The following is a 17,978-nucleotide window of genomic DNA, read 5'->3' as shown; positions in this document are numbered from 1 at the left end:
TTACATTGTGAGCAGAAACCACAGGCTGGAAGAGTAGATCGAGTGCTCAAATGCGCCTTGTTTGTTTGACCTGCTTTTTTCTTTTGTTTTTTAACCACTTTAAAAATTCTGGTAGAATGCACATAACATAAAATTTACCATCGTAAACATTTTTAAGTGTATAGTTCAGGGTATTAATGTATCACGTTATTGTACAACCATCACCACCATCCATCTCCAGAACTCTCTTCATCCTGCAAAACTGAAACTCTGTCCCCATTGAACACTAACTCTTCATCACCCCAGCTGCTAGCAACCACCATTCTGCTGTCTCTATGAATTTAGCTATTCTAGGTGTTACACATAAGTGGAATCACAGTATTTGTCTTTCTGTGTCTGGCTTATTTCACTTAGCATAATGCTCTCCAAGTCCATTCATGTTGTTGCAAATGGCAGGATTTCCTTTTTTAAGGCAGACTAACATTCCATTGTATGGCTAGACCACATTTAGCTTATCCATTCATCCATAAATGGACACTTGGGTTGCTCCCACATTTTAGCTGTCATGAATAATACTGCTATGAACATGGGTGTGCAGATATCTCTTTGAGACCCTGCTTTCAGTAACTTTGGGTATATGCCCAGAAGTGGAATTCCTGGATCATACGGAAGTTCTATTTAAAATTTTTTGAGGAATCTACCACATTGTTTTCTACACTGGGTGCACCATTTTATATTCTCACCAGTAGGGCACAAAGGTTCCAGTTTCTCCATATCCTTACCAATACTTGTTATTTTCTGAGTTGCCTTTTTTTTTTTTTTTTTTTTTTTTTTTTTAAATTATAGCCACCATAATGGGTATGGAGTGGTATCTCATTATGGCTTTGATTAGCATTTCCCTAATGATCAGTGATATTGCGCATCTTTTCATGTGCTAATTGGCCGTGTGTATATAATCTTTGGAGAAACCTCTGTTCAAGTCCTTTGCCCAATTTGAATTGGGTTCTTATGTCGTTGAGTTGTAGGAGTGCTTTATATATTCTGAATATTAGCTCCTTCTCAGATATGTGATTTACAGATAGTTTCTCCCACTCTGTGGGTTGCCTTTACACTCCACTGACAGTCTTTTGATGCACAAAACGTTTTTTGATGAAGTCCAACTTACCTATGTTTTCTTTTATTGCCTGTACTTTTGACATCAAGAAATCATTGCCAAATCTAATGTCACGATGCTTTTCCCTTATGTTTTCTTCTAAGAGGTTTATAGTTTTAGCTTACATGTTTCAGTCTTTGATCCATTTTGATCCATCCTTTTGCATGTGGATATCCAATTTTCCCAGCACCATTTGTTGAAAAGACTGTCCTTTCCTCATTGAAAATCTTGGCACCATTGTCAAAAATCAATTGACCATATACATGAGGGTTTATAACTGGGCTCCCTCTCCTATTCCATTGGTCCATATGTCTGTCTTTATGCCAGTACCACACTGTTTTGATTACTGCAGCTTTGTAGTAAGTTTTGATATCAGGAAGTGTGAGTCCTACAACTTTGTTCTTCTTTTTCAAGATTGTTTTGGCTATTTGGCTTTTGAGATTTCATATGAATTTTAGGATAGATGCTAATATTTCTGCGAAAAATGGCATTGGGATTTAGATAGAGATTGGATTGAATCTGCACATTGCTTTGGGCAGTATTGGCATCTTAACAATACTGTTTCCAGACTATGAATGCAGGCTGGGTTTCCATTTACTGGTATCATCTTTAATTTCTTACAGCAACATTTTGTAGTTTTCAGTGTACAAGTCTTTTGTCTCCTTGGTTAAGTTTATTCCTACATGTTTTATTCTTTCTGATGCTATTTTAAGTGGAATTATTGTCTTAATTTCCTTTTCGGACTGTTCAGCGTTAGTGCATAGAAACGCAACTGATTTTTATGTGTTATATCCCACAACTTTGCTGAATTTATTAGTTCCAATTGTCCTGATTGTATGATCAAATTAGTTGCCACCATTTAAATCTTAGTTAAGTTCATATTAAAATCTCAACTTCCTTTTTTTTTGTCATAAAATACTGGAAGTTGTGGCACCTCTGGGCTGACATTCCCACATGGCATGCACTGCCTGGAGCCCATTAGCAGCTCCTGCCTTTGGCAGAAGTGAGCATCCTTCAGCACACCCCAGCCTCCACCACCTCTGCTTCCCCGTGCCCTGCCTGACCACTCTCTCACGGACCCTGCTTCTCCTGGCCCCTCATGCATTCAGCACTCTTTCTACATGTGTTTACTGAGCGCCTACTATATGCCAGGTACCGTTCTAGGCACTGGGGGTACAGCACTGATACAACAAATATCCCTGTCTTCACAGACTTTCATTCTAGTAATAGACTTATTACGTGCTGGGCCCTGTCCTAAGCACTTTATATATGTTACTCATGTAATCTCACTTAATCCTCCAGACCTCCTCAGTGAGGTAGCCTCATTCTACTGCTAAGGAAATGGAGAGGCACAGTGGAGTTGAGACATGTCCAAGGTTGTCTGGCAAGGTAGGGTGATGTCTGTATTAGAAACCCGAGCGGTCTGGCCTGAGAGTCCACGTTCCCAAAGCCCCTTGGTGGCAGAAGGACTCAAATGTGAAAACTCAGCAGTGGAGGCAGGGTGGGATGGATGTAGCCAGTCGGGCCTGGTCAGTGGTCATGTACGTAGGTAACCAGGAGTCAGGTCTCCCGGGAGGGGGAGTGTGTTGGGGACAGGATGGGGTGCTTCCCGGGGCTGCCCCTCAGGCCTCTGGGCTGCGTTTCCTTGGGGCCGTCTGGATCCCAGACCCTCTCATCTTCCCAGCTCAGCAATGCCTTGGTCTTGCCACTGGGAGAGCCCTCCGTTCCTCAGAAGACGGCTCATGATGGAGGGCCAGGCTTGGTGGGAGGTTGGGGGCGTCTGTGTCGAGAGGAGCAGACAGCTGGGAAAACACAGACTGGCACAGGGCAGATGCACCCTCCGCTGAGCCCGCTTCTGCTGGGAGATGTAACTGTGGGTTTGCGTCGGGTCAGCAGACAGGCACCAGCTCCCTCTCCCTCAAGGCCCCCCTGCACCAGGCTTGTGGCTCAGTTTCTCAGCATGACTAGGAGCCTGAGCCCAGGGAGGGCTGTGGCACAAACCCAGTCTGGTCCCTTCTCAGCCCTGGGGTTGACCTTGTGCTGTCCGGGGGGCCATCACAGCAGCCGGTCAGGAGCCTGCCTGCCCCTCTGGCCTGGCTCTTTGCACTCAGGAGTGAGTGCGCTGCCCCCTCGCCGTCACTTCCGTGCTCACTGAGTGTCTCCGGGTATGCGGGACACCTCCCGAATTGCTGATGGAGGAGGTCACCCCCCACCCCCCGCCGACACCTTGCATACCGATGCAGGCACCGTCGCTGACTCAGAGCTGTACTGGGTGGGTGAAGGGCGTGCCTGCAGGGGCCCCCTCCGCAGAAGTCCCCGTTCTCTGGTCAGGTTCACCCTCAGCTCCCCGTCTCTGCTCCGAGCCCTCCTCCCGTACTTGGTTTTGTCTCCGTCTCCTGTGCTCACTGTTTTCCCTGACCCTGAGAGACTCGCCTGTTGTCCATCCCAGGCGGGGAGATGTCTGCTGTCTTCCCTGCAGGCCCTCCCGAAGCCGACCCCCCGGGGGTGGAGGGCAAGGGTCCCGCTCCTGGGCAGCACGCCTCCTTAGTTCTCAGGCCCCAGTGGAGCTGGCCGGCGGGGCGCAGGCACCGCGCACCATGGGGTGGTTTGTGCCTGACCGGACACCCTGCAGTGTCAGTGGGCCGTGCTCCTCTGCTGCCCGAGACTAGCCAGGAGATGACGAGTGCCTGACATTTCTGACAAAAGGGGTCTTTTACAGCCTTTTCCTCATCCCTTCACCCCGCCCCCAGCTTGCCTTGTGGGGCAGCCGCCTCCTTTTGGGGCGCCCCTCAGAGATTCCAGGCAGAGGCCAGGAGCGCCCAGCGTTCCGACTGTGATGTAAGGAGAGAACAGGAACTGGGCTGCAGGCAGGTGTCAGTCAGGCGTCCTGACTCCCAAGTAAACACTGGGAAACCCCACTTTCACTGCATCGGGTCTGAGTGCCAGTGGTGTTGGGGACAAGCAAGGTCCGAGCCCACCCAGCCTGGTGCCGAGGAAGCAGCCTGTCTGGGGCACCAGCTCCGTGCAAGTGGATCATCCTGGGGTGATTTCTGAGGGAGGAGAGGCAGGAGGGGGACCCCAACCTTTCAAAAGGAGGTAGACTCCACCTATTTCAGGGTGGGGGGAGTGCAAGAGCAATATATACTCTTTGAGACTTAAAACTTACTGCAAATCGAAAAGAATTTGTCAAACATCATTCCATAGTCCAGAGCCCTGTACTTTTTTTTTTTTTTTTTTTTTTTTTTGGTGACAACAGTTGCTCCAGAATATAAATGTACTTAATGCCACTGAACTATACACTTAAAAACAGTTAAGATGGTAAATGTTTATGTTCTGTATCTTTTACCACAATTTTTAAAAACAAAATAAAAAATTTTTTTTTTTCTTGCGTTATGCGGGCCTCTCACTGTTGTGGCCCCTCCCATTTGCGGAGCACAGGCTCCGGACGCGCAGGCCCAGCGGCCATGGCTCACGGGCCCAGCCGCTCCGCGGCACGTGGGATCCTCCCGAAACGGGGCACGAACCCGCGTCCCCTGCATCGGCAGGCGGACTCTCAAGCACTGCGCCACCAGGGAAGCCCCAGAGCCCTGTACTTTTTGTATTGCATATGCGATTTTGTTTTTGGATTTTTCTTTGACTTAATATGTTGAGGAGCTTTTCCCCACATCATTTAAAACTCCTGGTAAACACGAGTGTAACGACTACACAGTAGTCTATGAGTGCATATACTGTAATCCACCTAACCGTTCCCCTAATGTTGGGCATTCAGGTATTCCCAAGTTCATGAATAAGGAATGAAAGGCTGCCTTATTCAAACTGTCCCTCACTCCCCTCCAGGGCGAAGGAACTGAGGCTCCGTGTACCAGGCTTTTAACAGAAGTGGGTATTGGAGCGGGCAGAGAAATGGCACGGGCTTTGCTGCCTGGCCTGGTCCATGCCCAGCACATTGCTAGGAAGAAATGTGCTGATGGAGCAGGTGACAGAGGTGACCTTCTTGGATGCAGCCCTTAAGTCACCTGCTTGTCCACCAGGAGGCCTTGGACAGCCAGGTTGGGTCTCCCAGCCCCTCTCTGGGTCTTGTGTTCTTGGAATCTGCCTCCCCAGCTACGAGTGAGCAGCGCTGGTGTCACAGGCCTTTTCCTTGGAGGTGGGGTCGCGCCCATGGCCCGCTTCCTCCCCCATCTTGCTCAGAAAAGCGGAGGCTGACTTGTGGTCCAGCCGACGTCTCCAGCGCCAGGAGGCGGTTGGCTCTGAGCTCGTGCTGCACAGACTGTTGATGACATCTCAGCCATATGTAGTGGGGAGATTTTACACCACCCCCCCCGAAAATCCCAATGTCTGGCTTCTCTTGAAAGGTCAGAAATTTGATGACACTGGGCCTGTGTCCCCCCCCCCACCCCCCCCAGTTGCAGTCCCCTGTCTCCTTCAGGTGGATCTTGGGCATCTAGTCCTGCACTGCCCCTCACCTGCCTTACTTGGCTGGTGGCCCCAGTAGGCGGTGGGCCTTGTCTCCTTATGTTTAGTAACAAGAGCCCAAAGCTTGTGCAAACCACACCCCCTTATCCCCCAGAGAGGGAGTCTGACTCTCACTGTACCTTTTCCAAGGTTCTGTGCGATCAACACAGAATGTTCTGCAAGAAAAAGCTCAAACAGGCTCTGATGAACACTGGTGCTAAAGTCTTTGTCTGCATTTTGGGTTATTTCCCAGGGGGAGAGTTTCCTGGAGGTGGGCTGATGTGGAACCAGGGTTTAGGCCTGCGGGGAGGGCAGGCAGCCATCCTGGGGTCCTGCTCTCTCTCGGGGCTCGTTTCGCCTCGCTGGGCTCTGGTTGAACCAGGCCACCCTTGCCTCCTGATGGGGTGCACACCCCTTCTCTTTCTAACAGCCTCCACTGGCCATAGCTCTCCTGCAAGGCAGACTGGGAGCTGGGGTGGAGGCAGGTCCCAGATGTGCCCTGGTCACTGGCAGGCCCATCTCCACAGACAGACTCACCAGGAACCACTCAAAGTAGAAAATTCTAGGGGCTGGTCAAGGACCGATCCAGGTTTTGTAGTGCCTGGAGTTTATACACTTTGGAGGCCCTTTAAAGAAAAAAAGAAGGTTAAATGACAAATACAGAAGTAGGTTCAGGCCTGGCTAGGGGCCTGTGCAAAGGCAGGCATCCTGAGGGTCAGCCTCCTGAGTCCCCCGGCGAGCTGCCCCTGGCGTGGGCCCAGGCTGGCACAGGGGTCACCTCGGCTACACTCGCTCCCCGGACTCTCCTGTAAGCCCAGACTGGCTGGTCCTGTGACGGGAGAGGGTGCTGAGAGCTGTCAGGACCAGGCCAGGTGCTTTGCACCTAGAGTCCCAGGTGTGGCCTGATGCTTGAACACAGGGAGGACTGGGGCTCTGGGTTTGGGCGAGAGGCTTGGGTGTGGGCTGGAGGAGAGAATCCAGGCTCAGCGTGCCCCGGCTTTGTGCTGGCAGGTGGAACACCTGAAGCAGAAGCTCATAAGCCAGGCCCAGGAAGTGAGCCGCCTTCGATCGGAGCTGGTGAGCCCAACCACGCCATCCTAATGGGGCGGGGCTGGGAGGGGGTGATGCTCCCCATGTACTTACCACCACTCACTGTGCCCACGAGGTGGTGTGACCCGTAACAGGAGGGAGGTTAATTCTTATTTGCTGATGTAAAGTAGGAGTGTGAACTCTGTGTATAAATATGACTTTCCTTGTAACTTGCACACTCAGGAAAATGGAATGAAAGGAGTGGGGTGCAGCCGGGAGCAGTTGCTGTCTCACCACCCTCCTCCATCTCTTCCTCTTCTCTGCCTTTGTCTTTATCATCTCTGGAGCCCCTCCTCTCTCCTCTCCGTCCATCACTGGCCTTTCTTTCTCTCTTCTCCTTCGCTCTGTCTCCCCACCTCTCCCCTCTCCCCTGCCCCTGCACTGTCTCTGCCTCCCCGCTCCGTCCTTCCCCCTGATCTGCCCTCGCCACATGTGTGCCTCCCCACTCTGGCTCTCTGCAGGGAGGCACCGACTTGGAGAAGCACCGGGACCTGCTGATAGTGGAGAATGAGCGACTGAGGCAGGAGATGCGGCGCTGCGAGGCCGAGCTGCAGGAGATGCGGGCCAAGCCTGCGGTGCCCTGCACAGGCTGCGAGCACAGCCAGGTGGGCCCAGGGCCAGGGCGGTCCCGGGGCACTCGATTCCCAACGGTCACCCCACCTCCTCACGCTGAATCCTGCCCACTGGTCTCACACCTGTCCCGGCCCCCGCGCCTCTGCGGCCGTCTGTCTGCAGGAGAGTGCCCAGCTCCGCGACAAGCTGTCCCAGCTACAGCTGGAGGTGGCGGAGAACAAAGGCTTGCTGTCAGAGCTGAACCTGGAGGTGCAGCAGAAAACCGACCGGCTGGCCGAGGTGGAGCTGCGGCTCAAGGACTGCCTGGCCGAGAAGGCGCAGGAGGAGGAGCGGCTCAGCCGGCGCCTGCGTGACAGCCACGAGACCATCGCCAGCCTGCGGGCCCAGTCGCCGCCCGTCAAGGTGAGCCTGGGGCCGGGCGGCCGCACCGCTTGCGGTGCCCCGCGCGCACCTGGGCCACGCCTCAACTCTGGTCCCTGGAGCCCAGGATGGGCTGGACATAGGAGGGGCTTGTCTTGGTGAATAAGTAGGTGCGGGGGTTGAAGGAATCCTTCCAGATCTGCTGTCAGCCTGGCCCCTTGCCCTTCTTGCTGTCCAGGACCAGGCCGTGTAGGCATCCAGCAACTGATGCTTGAGGTGCCCGCCGTGTGCCAGGCATGGATGTGATGCATCGCTAGATTCTGCCCTCGTCTTTGCCTTTCTTGTCTGTTCTGGGCCCAGTCTTGGGCCACAGCCAGGCTCCTAATGGGCTCCTTAAAATGAGAAGTTTCCAGGAGGCCCTTGCAGCTTTCTGGAAAGCCCAGACCTCGGGGCTCCTCTCGTTTATTCTGCGGGCCGTTGGTGGCATGTTCCTGAGGGGCCCCCCAGGCTCCCAGGGTAAGGTCAAGGCACCCACGCACCTCCATGCACCCACCCCTCCCTCCCCTCACAGTATGTCATGAAGACGGTGGAGGTGGAGTCGTCCAAGACCAAGCAGGCCCTCAGTGAGTCCCAGGCCCGGAACCAGCACCTGCAGGAGCAGGTGGCCATGCAGAGGCAGGTGCTGAAGGAGATGGAGCAGCAGCTGCAGAGCTCGCATCAGCTGACCGCACAGCTCCGGGCGCAGGTGTGCACATCTATCGGGGCAGCATGTGCACGCCGGGCCCCGACGCCAGAGACCGGCCTTTGGCACGGTGCAGCGGCTGAGCACTTGGGGTTCGACAGACCTGGGTTTCAGTCCCTCCTCTCCCCGCTGGCCCTGTGACCAAGGGCAGGTTTCTGTCTCCTCATCTGTAAAATGATCTGATCACAGAACGCACCTCCCAGTGGGGCTTGACCTATTCACAAGATTCGCTCAGGGCCCGGCACACAGGCTCTTGGAAGGGTGCTCTAGTCAGTATCATAACAAATGCTTTCCCCTGCTCTCCTGGGGCCTGTGGCTTGTGACCTGTGTTATGTGCCGGGACCCAGGTTGGTGCTGGGCTGATGCCGGGAAGTTGCTGCACGGAGCTCCCAGCCCTTTCAGGGAGAGAGACGGCCCCCCTACCCCACCTGTGTGTGTGTTCACGTGTGCAAGGCGTGAGGGGTGGGGCTTCTTTCTCTGCGTGGCGCACGGCACTAAGCTTCTGGCCCTGGCTGCAGATCACCATGTACGAGTTGGAGCTGGAGCGGGCACATGGGCAGATGCTGGAGGAGATGCAGTCCCTGGAGGAGGACAAGAACCGGGCCATCGAGGAGGCCTTTGCCAGAGCCCAGGTGGAGATGAAGGCTGTGCACGAGAACCTGGCAGGTGAGCCGTCCAGCCGGGCTCTAGCCTGCCCCATGCCACAGCCCTTCACCCCGTCTGCCTCTCACCCCTTGTGTCTCCATAGGTGTCCGGACCAACCTGCTGACGCTGCAGCCAGCACTGCGGACCCTGACCAACGACTACAATGGGCTCAAGCGTCAGGTGCGCGGCTTCCCGCTGCTGCTGCAGGAGGCCCTCAAGAGCGTCAAGGCCGAGGTGAGTGCAGGCCATGGTGGGGCGGGGCTGGGAGAGGCCCTGGAGCCCCTGGGCAGATGCAGCAGCCACCTAGCGCGCCCTTCCCAAGCTCAAAGGCCCCAGATGGCAGCTCCTGTCCCACACACGCACTGCTGTCCCCAGACCATTTGAAAAACCGTCTGGTCAAGAGCAGGTATTTGGGTATAAACCAAACATGTCACATGTATCTTTAGATCCCGTACGTGCTATGCATATCTTTATGTCTCAGACATGCTACACTTATCCTTAGATCTGTTAGGTTTAATTTAATTTTTTTAAGCTGTACTTGCGCAGTATGAGAATAGCCAATGTCTCTTAAGTGCCTCCTACGTGCTGAGCCTTTTATAGCCATCGGCTCCTTGAATCTGTATGACAGCTCTGCAGGGTAGAGAGACATGTATTTTGGGAATCAGAAATAGTTCTCCTTTAAAAAATTATGTCAATAATACACAGACATGTTGAAAGTACCCACCTCCCAGAAGGGCATTCAGATGGAAAGGAAAGGCTTCTCTCTGCCACCCAGCCTGCTCCCCAAAGGAGGCCTGTCTCCCAGCATTTCCCCCAAAGGGTGTTCTGAGCGTGCTGAAAACTGTTGACATATATGTACATGGACACGCACTTCCCTTTCACCCAATAAAGGGGAGCAGGTGTATGTGTGGCTTGCATCTTGTTTCTTTCCCTTATGAAATGTAACTTGGAGATCTTTACCTACCAGCTCCTACAAATCCACGAGTTAGATGTTGTTATCCCCATTTTACAGATGAGAAGATTGAGGCTTGAATACATTGAGCCAGTTGCTTCTGGTCCCCCAGGTCCTCAGGGTAGAGCTGGGATTTGGGTCCAGCTGAATCATGTAGTCAAGTGCTGGTGCTGTGGAGTGAGGGCTGAGTCCCGGCTCTTTACTCATCTGCAGGGCAACCTTGAGATTTGCTTAGCCTCTCTAGGCCTCAGTTTCTTCCTCTGTAAAATGGGCCTGTTCGCAGTACCTACCCAGAGGGGTTATTGGGAAGATGTGACGTGTGACAGCGCATGTCAGGTACTTAGTCCAGGGCAGGAGGCAGTGAGCGGACTGTTGGGGGGACGGGGAGGGGGCAAGCAGCCGGGCAAGCAGCCGGGCAAGCAAGGCGGGTGGAGCTGGGCCCCTGATGGCGCTGCGCACCCCCCACTAGATCGGCCAGGCCATCGACGAGGTCAACAGCAACAACCAGGAGCTGCTGCGCAAGTACCGCCGGGAGCTGCAGCTGCGCAAGAAGTGCCACAATGAGCTCGTGCGGCTGAAAGGTGACTGCTGGGTGGGCTGGGGGGTGCCTAGCAGAGGGAGCCCTGACCTGCCTCGGAAGTGATCCTGTCCTTCCCCATGGCCCCCAGCACCACTCCCTGGAGCTGTGCCCTGTCATCGAGGAGCTGTTGTAATTCCCTCTTTGTAGATAAGGAAACCGAGGCACAGAGACGTCACAGGGAATTTGCTCAAAACTGCATGGCTAGTGAATGGTCCACCTTGGATCTGTTCAACTCTGAAACCTTTGCCCAATGCCTATGGCAGGCTACCAGGTGGCGGAGGGGTAGGGTATCGAAGCATTGGGTGGTGGGTGGCTAGAATGCCACTTATTCTGATCTAGGGCCTGGTCAAGCTTGAGACACCACCCATTCACGGCACAAAGGTCTAGGGAGCACCTGCTCTGTGCCAAGTGCCGTTCCAGACAATGAGGATGTGGCTTTGGGCGCCACAAAACCTGTCCCTGCCTTCATGGTGGTTACTTCAGCAGGGGGCGAGCAGACAGTGGTCATTAATCACTCAGAAAACCCCATCACTACCCCTTTACCCAGGCTGGGGAGGGGCTCTGAGAGCCCCTGGGTATCTGACAGTTGAGGATGTCGAGGGGGCTTCCCGTAGGAGGTAAAACCAGGGCTGAGACCTGGATTGTGAGGTGGAGTGGACAGGTGAAGGGAAGGTGGGGCCATGCTAGATGTGATGGGGAGTTTTCTCTTCATTCCAGGAACTCTGGGATCCCACCCAAAGGCTTGAAGCAAGGGGGTGGCATGATCAGATCTGTGCGTTAGACGCCCCTGGGGCTGCCCTGTTGCCTGTGCCCGTCTCCTGCCTGGTCCTTTCTGCCCATCTGATTCCCAAGCCCTGTCCTGGCATTCACTGTGCCCTTCTAGAGTGACAGAATAAGCCCCTTGGCTTGCTGGGATCCAAGCCCCTCGTTGTGTACGTGAGGAAACTGAAGTCCAGGTGTATAAAGAGTTGTCCATTTTGGTACCCCACCCAAACTGGGTGCAGTGTCTGAGCCCCACAACTGACCTTTCCTCCATGTCCCCAAGGTGAGGCTCCTACGGTCAACTGGTTTGCTCAGCAAGAAAATGTATTGATACGTTAATTCATACTATAGCGTGAGTGACTGATCAAATCTTTGTGGGCCACCTTGCCCTTGGGGGCCTTACTTAGAAGGCAGGGGGCTCTTGAGCCACTAGCCTGCTCCAGATGCCAACGGACACCAGTGTGGAGGCAGTCTGGTCTTGACCTGGTCTGTACCCTTCTCTCTTCTGCCACCCAATCCAGGGAACATCCGGGTGATTGCCCGTGTCCGGCCAGTCACCAAAGAGGATGGGGAAGGACCTGAGGCGACCAATGCTGTGACCTTTGATCCCGACGACGACTCCATCATTCACTTGCTGCACAAAGGAAAGCCCGTCTCCTTTGAGCTGGACAAAGTCTTCTCCCCAAAAGCCTCACAGCAGGACGTGAGTGTGGCCCTTCGGGGAGAGGGGCAGAGAACAGTGGAGGGAGGGGGAGACAGACTCAGCTCACCTGTAGAGGGAGAGATGTTGGGAGCTGGACAAAAGTAAGTGTAAGGGAGGGCAGACAGGATGGAGAAGCCCAGTGCCCCACGGTCCCTCTCTTTTCACCTCTGGAGGAGAGAAGAGGGTGGGAAGGTAAACTGGGAGCTTTGGAAGCCTCGGCTAAGAAGGGCAGATCCATACATAGCCTAGGGCACCCACGTGGCCCCACCCATCCTCACAGCCACACCCACTCTCAGGCTCCTCCTACCCTCATAGCCACACCCACTAACATGGCCTCTCCCACTCACATGGTTGCTCTCCCATACTCAGCCACATGCACTCTCACAGCCCCTCCCAGTCATGTGGCCCCGCCCATCCACAGGACCCTGGCTTGCCTGGAGGCAGGCCCCTCCAGCCAGGAGCACCTCCTCTATCAGTCCCATGGGTCTTCCTAGGGACTCCCATGCTGCCCCCCAGGCCTCAGGGAGGACCCCTCAGCCTGTGTGAGCCATGTGTTCTCAGCATCCGCTCTTGCCTCGTCTCTGCCAGGGCCGACCTGGGAGGCCTGTTTTGCCTGTGCCCTCCGGTCCCCATGCTGGGCTTTATCTTTGCCCCCGTCCTTTGTTGCTGGCTGGCAGGCAGGTAGGCCAGCCGGCCCGTGGAGGTGCCAGGCACATGCTTTCTCGGCCTTCATTTGCTGACCCACCTTGAGAGGGGGAGAAGCTGGGGGAGGGCTCCCGAGTTCCTGGGCTGGGCGGACCCTTCCTCAGGTGCGGGTGGGCAGTAATTACTGCCCTGACTTCCCTTCAGTCTTTCGGCAATGAGGTTGCCCACTAACGCCTAGTGTAAGTGACTTATTAGTCACAGATTCCTCCACAGTGAGCTGGTTGCCCACGATAACAGGTGCCATATTAGGGGAGGGGAGCAGTCAGGGGGAGGTGGCTGGTGGGGGCCCCTGGACCCAGCAGCCTTGGCAGCCCTTCACCCTCCATCCCACATCCCCTCTGCAGGTGTTCCAGGAGGTGCAGGCCCTGATCACCTCCTGCATCGACGGCTTCAACGTCTGCATCTTCGCCTATGGCCAGACGGGTGCTGGCAAGACATACACGATGGAGGTGGGTACCTGCTGGATGGGGCAGGGATCCAGAGTGAAGACCAACCCCTTGCTGACATTGATGGGGGCTCCCCTCATTGGTCTCGAGGTTCTGCGTGGGGTGTGTTTTGCCTCACTCGGTCTTCATAACCACCTTGGAGCAGAGCCCATAGTTATCCATGTTAGCCCCGAGGCACCAGGCCTGCGGCGGGGGCGCCTTGCCCAAGCACGCCTGCATGGTCCCGGTAGGTATGGGGGAGGGGAGGGTGTGCTGACAACCACCTCTGGCCTCAAGAGGGGTCTCGGCCTGGGCCCAGAGTCCAGGGCAGATTGCTGTGACGTCTCTCAGGATTGGCTTTCATTTCACCCACACACATTTATTGGGCTCCTGTTGTAGGGCTGCCATGCTGGGCCCTGGGAGTGTCAGGATGAATGAGGGGGGGATCTTGGCCCTCAAGGAGATACCCGGGCAGTGGGAGAGACTGGCCAGTGAAGAGACTGGCCAGACTTGTCGTGGGGCGCCTAGCTCTTTTTTTTAATATTTATTTATTTGGCCCTGTCAGGTCTTAGTTGCAGCAGGCGGGCTCCTTAGTTGTGGCACGTGTGCTCCTTAGTTGCGGCTCGCCAGCTTCTCAATTGTGGCGTGTGAAAAAGTTGTGATGTGCGTGTGGGATCTATGTCCCTGACCAGGGATCGAACCTGGGCCCCCTGCACTGGGAGCGTGGAGTTTTAACCACTGCACCACCAGGGAAGTCCTGGGTGCCCAGCTCTTACCTGCAGCTCCCAGGGCCTCATCTCCCTGCCCGTGCCATGCCCCCCTCTATGGGATGTGGCTGGGAGTGGGGGGGTTGAGAGGAGGAAGAAACTTGACTGTAGATAAAAATGGAGCCATTTCCCTGGCTCTTAAGGGGGGTATTGTGGGATTCTCCAGGTAGGGGAGGGGGGGCGGGTCTCCTGCTGTCCCAACAAGGGGCGCGAGAGGGCCCTGCCGTCCCAGGCTGTCAGGCACCCTTTGGGAAGGCTGTCATGGTGGTCCTTTCTCCCCCAATCTGGTCCTTCTTTTCCCTCGATTCTGGGATTGGCAAGGCTGGTTAGTAGGGGGCAGGCCAAGCGAGATGGGGAGGTGAAGGGCGAGGGGTGTGTGCAGCACCTTCTAGGCTCCCAGCTCTGTCTTGGGTGCTTAGAGTTGACCACCAGGGGCCTCCATCCTCCAACACATCCCTGCTGAGTCCCACTGTGCATCAGGCACCGTGCCTGGGGCCTGGGGCACAGCCGTGGCCAGGGTGCCTGACCCCACGGAGCCAGCCCACCAGTGGGGAGACAGCAGTGCACACGGCAAATCAGGATGTGTCCTGTCAGGTGCTAGGGAGAAAACTTCAGCCAGGTATGAGGAACCAACAGTGAGGGAGGGATCGGGTATTTGGAGGGAGAGGAAGCCTCCCTGAGGAGGTGACTTCGGTGCAGACACCTAAGCCAGTCACGGAGAGGAGAATGGGGAAGAGCACTCCGGGCAGAGGGAACAGCAGGGCTGGAACCACGAGTCTGGAGCGTGCTGGGGAGGATACTGAGGCCCGGCAAGGAGGCCCCAGTGGCAGAAGTGAAGTGAGGGTGGGAGGTACCATGATAAGGGAGGCCCAGGTGAGGACTCCAGATTTCTTTCTAGAAAAGCCAGCCAGCCAGCCCATCAGGCCCCAGTTCACTTGCCAGCTCTGCCTGTGCCTCCCCTGCATCACCCACAGAGCCTGGCTCATGGCCTACCTGACAATGAGCCCCTTATTGTCATACATTCATACGTGTCATACAATCATACATTCCCGGTGCCCCCTCCCAGGTGGCCCACCACGGCCAGGCTTCACCTGGTGCTCTGCTTTAAGTCTCAGGCCCAATCCTGGCAGGGTGGGGCCATTTTTTTTTTTTTTTTTTTGCTGTACAGTATAACAGTTTCTACACACATCTAATTATTTGGGAAAACATGCTTATTAGATCTTATAAGAAAATAGAATTAAATCGTAGTAAAGTATTAGGTAGACGTTTAAAAAACAAACATAATGGATTTCTTTCATCTTAATTTCATTTCTTTCTTTTTTTTTCTTTTGCTGTATGCGGGCCTCTCATTGTTGTGGCCTCTCCCGTTGCGGAGCGCAGGCTCCGGACGCACAGGCCCGGCGGCCACGGCTCACGGGCCCAGCCGCTCCGCGGCATGTGGGATCCTCCCGGACCGGGGCACGAACCCGCGTCCCCTGCATCGGCAAGCGGACTCTCAACCACTGCGCCACGAGGGAAGCCCCCGGGTGGGGCCATTTTTAAAGGCGGGGAAACTGACGCCCAAGGAGGTCAAGTTGCTTGTAGCTGGTGGAGGGCGTTTTAGGGGGCAGACCGGCATGCAGGTGGGGAGCTTCAGTCAGGGAGGCTGGCCTGTGAGGGGTAGCCAGAGCAGGTGGGGACCACAGATACCACGTGAGCATCTGCATGGGCCAGCCCACGTGGTGGGGGGAGGCCTGGCTCACCGGGGCCTTGATTTTGCCCGCAGGGGACCCTCGAGAACCCAGGCATCAACCAGCGGGCCCTGCAGCTGCTCTTCTCCGAGGTGCAGGAGAAGGCGTCCGACTGGGAGTACACCATCACCGTCAGCGCGGCCGAGATCTACAATGAGGTCCTCAGGTGAGGAGCCCTCAGGCGGAAGGCCCTCGAGTGGGAGCCCCTCAGGTGGGAGCCCTTAGGTGGGAGCTGAATGTATGTCCTGACTCAGCCCAGGGGATTCACTGGTCCCAGGCCCCTCCCCAGTGCTAGCAGGCAGGAGGAGGAGGGGTGTCTGAGCCCACCTGGGATACCCAGACGAAGGCACTCCTTTTCCCCTTGAAGTGTCCTCACCCTACCTGCAGGCTGCACCAGGTGGTGAAGTGAGAGTGGGGTCTTGGGAGGACCTGCCCACAGGGGCTCAGTGCATCGTGGGGGCAGGAGTAGCAGCACCCCAGGACTTTGTGGGAACGTTCCATCTCTGCCCTTCAGCAGACTGAGCGCAGAGCCCCATGGTCCAGGAAGGCTTCTAGAAGTGTGATGGCTGGGGGAACGTTCCAGGCTGGGGGTGGGTGCAGTGCAAGCAGAGGGCAGAGTGCGAGGAGGGAGTGACCGTCCTTCCTGCTCTCAGGGACCTGCTGGGGCAGGAGCCCCAGGAGAAACTGGAGATCCGCCTGTGTCCTGACGGCAGCGGGCAGCTGTACGTGCCAGGGCTGACGGAGTTCCAGGTGCAGAGCGTGGAGGACATCAACAAGGTGTGGGGCTGCAGGGGCCGGGGGTGGGGAAAGGCTGGGGAGACCCTGCCCACAGCAGAGCTGCCCCGGAGGACAGAATGGGTGTCGGATGCAGGTCCTGCCAGGTCCCCAGGCCTCCCTGAGCCTGTTTCCTCCCATGGACGAGGCAAAGGGTGCCGCCCCCTCACAGGGGTACTCGGGGACGGTTGATTCTGAAGACCCCACTCCAAACCCTGTGCCTCTCTCTGCCCTCCCCGGGCCCCAGGTGTTCGAGTTCGGCCACACCAACCGCACCACGGAGTTCACCAACCTGAACGAGCACAGCTCGCGCTCGCATGCCCTGCTCATTGTGACGGTGCACGGCGTGGACGGCAGCACTGGTCTCCGCACCACGGGTGAGTGAGGGCCCCAGCCACCCGGCCTGAGCCACCCCCGTTCCCCCCACCCCGCACCCTCCCCACCCCCGCCTTTCCCGGGGCAGCCTTGACCCGCCCAGCACCCTTCCCGCAGGGAAGCTGAACCTGGTGGACTTGGCCGGCTCGGAGCGCGTGGGCAAGTCAGGGGCTGAGGGCAGTCGCCTGCGGGAGGCACAGCACATCAACAAGTCGCTGTCGGCCCTGGGGGACGTCATTGCCGCCCTGCGTTCCCGTCAGGGCCACGTGCCCTTCCGCAACTCCAAGCTCACCTACCTGCTGCAGGACTCGCTCAGCGGGGACAGCAAGACCCTCATGGTGGTGCAGGTGAGGGCCCCAGGAGGGTTGGATGGCGTGACCATTAGCGTGTAGGGGCTTAACCAGCTCCAAGAACAGGGACCCCCCCCGCCTTCCCCTGCGGCCCAGGTACCCTCCCAGGCTGTGCAGGGAAGAGCCTCCTGTCGTCAGCGGCTCCGAAGTCAGTGACGTGTGGCCCCCATCCCCCACAGCCTCCCCACAGACCTGGCCACGTGCACCTTGTGCCTGGCAAGTTCCTCCGTTTCTGCCACCCTGGTTGCCCTCCTGCTCCCCTCCCTCTCAGTCTTGTCCAGGGAGCCTTCTGGAGTCCGCTGGTTGTGGGCTCCCTTTGGTGCCCCTTCCAGTTCTGCGAGGGCAGCCGGCCAGCCGGGTGGGGAGTGAGCTCTCGTGTCCCCTAGGTGTCCCCCGTGGAGAAGAACACCAGTGAGACGCTCTATTCCCTCAAGTTTGCCGAGAGGGTGCGCTCCGTGGAGCTAGGCCCTGGGTCCCGCAGGGCAGAGCTCGCGTCCTGGTCCAGCCAGGAGCACCTAGAGGTACGGGGACCACCACAGGCCCGCCTCAGGCCAGTACTGGGTCATAGACATCCGGTCACGGGCAGGAGGGAGGGTTTGGAGGGGGAGGAGTGCGGAGTGGTGGAGGAGGGGAAGATACCAGAGGGGGTGGAGCCAGAACTTGAACCCAAACCCAGTAGCCTCTTTAGTCCAGGTGTTCTTTCTCGGCCTCAGAGGTACCTGTGGGGGTCATCAGCTGGTGGGAGGGGGGGCGGGGGCGGGTGCAGGCTGGCACACAGGCGCTCAGTAGTAACTAGTTCACTTCTTTACGTATGCTGTCTCACACCCCCCCCCCCCCCCCCGGTTTTTTAACCACCCTA

The 17,978-nt window shown here is 56.3% G+C and overlaps 1 protein-coding gene across 1 annotated transcript in view; it reads left to right on the top strand.

Moving 5' to 3' along the window:
• KIFC3 (kinesin family member C3) overlaps positions 1-17,978 on the top strand; it is a 36,316-nt gene that overhangs the window by 16,986 nt on the left and 1,352 nt on the right. Inside the window, exons 4-17 of the mRNA XM_007468298.1 lie at positions 6,599-6,664; positions 7,138-7,281; positions 7,412-7,651; positions 8,181-8,354; positions 8,870-9,017; positions 9,100-9,230; positions 10,418-10,529; positions 11,812-11,993; positions 13,043-13,147; positions 15,656-15,786; positions 16,274-16,397; positions 16,642-16,771; positions 16,887-17,116; positions 17,506-17,640. Of these exons, the coding sequence (XP_007468360.1) occupies positions 6,599-6,664; positions 7,138-7,281; positions 7,412-7,651; positions 8,181-8,354; positions 8,870-9,017; positions 9,100-9,230; positions 10,418-10,529; positions 11,812-11,993; positions 13,043-13,147; positions 15,656-15,786; positions 16,274-16,397; positions 16,642-16,771; positions 16,887-17,116; positions 17,506-17,640 (2,052 nt within the window). The remainder of the gene's footprint in view (positions 1-6,598; positions 6,665-7,137; positions 7,282-7,411; positions 7,652-8,180; positions 8,355-8,869; positions 9,018-9,099; positions 9,231-10,417; positions 10,530-11,811; positions 11,994-13,042; positions 13,148-15,655; positions 15,787-16,273; positions 16,398-16,641; positions 16,772-16,886; positions 17,117-17,505; positions 17,641-17,978) is intronic.

The sequence above is a fragment of the Lipotes vexillifer genome, unplaced genomic scaffold, assembly GCF_000442215.2.
Source record: "Lipotes vexillifer unplaced genomic scaffold, Lipotes_vexillifer_v1.1 scaffold1347, whole genome shotgun sequence".
Classification (NCBI taxonomy): Eukaryota; Metazoa; Chordata; class Mammalia; order Artiodactyla; family Lipotidae; genus Lipotes; species Lipotes vexillifer.
Note: the sequence above shows the minus strand (reverse complement) of the source record. Positions and strands in the feature narration are given on the sequence as shown.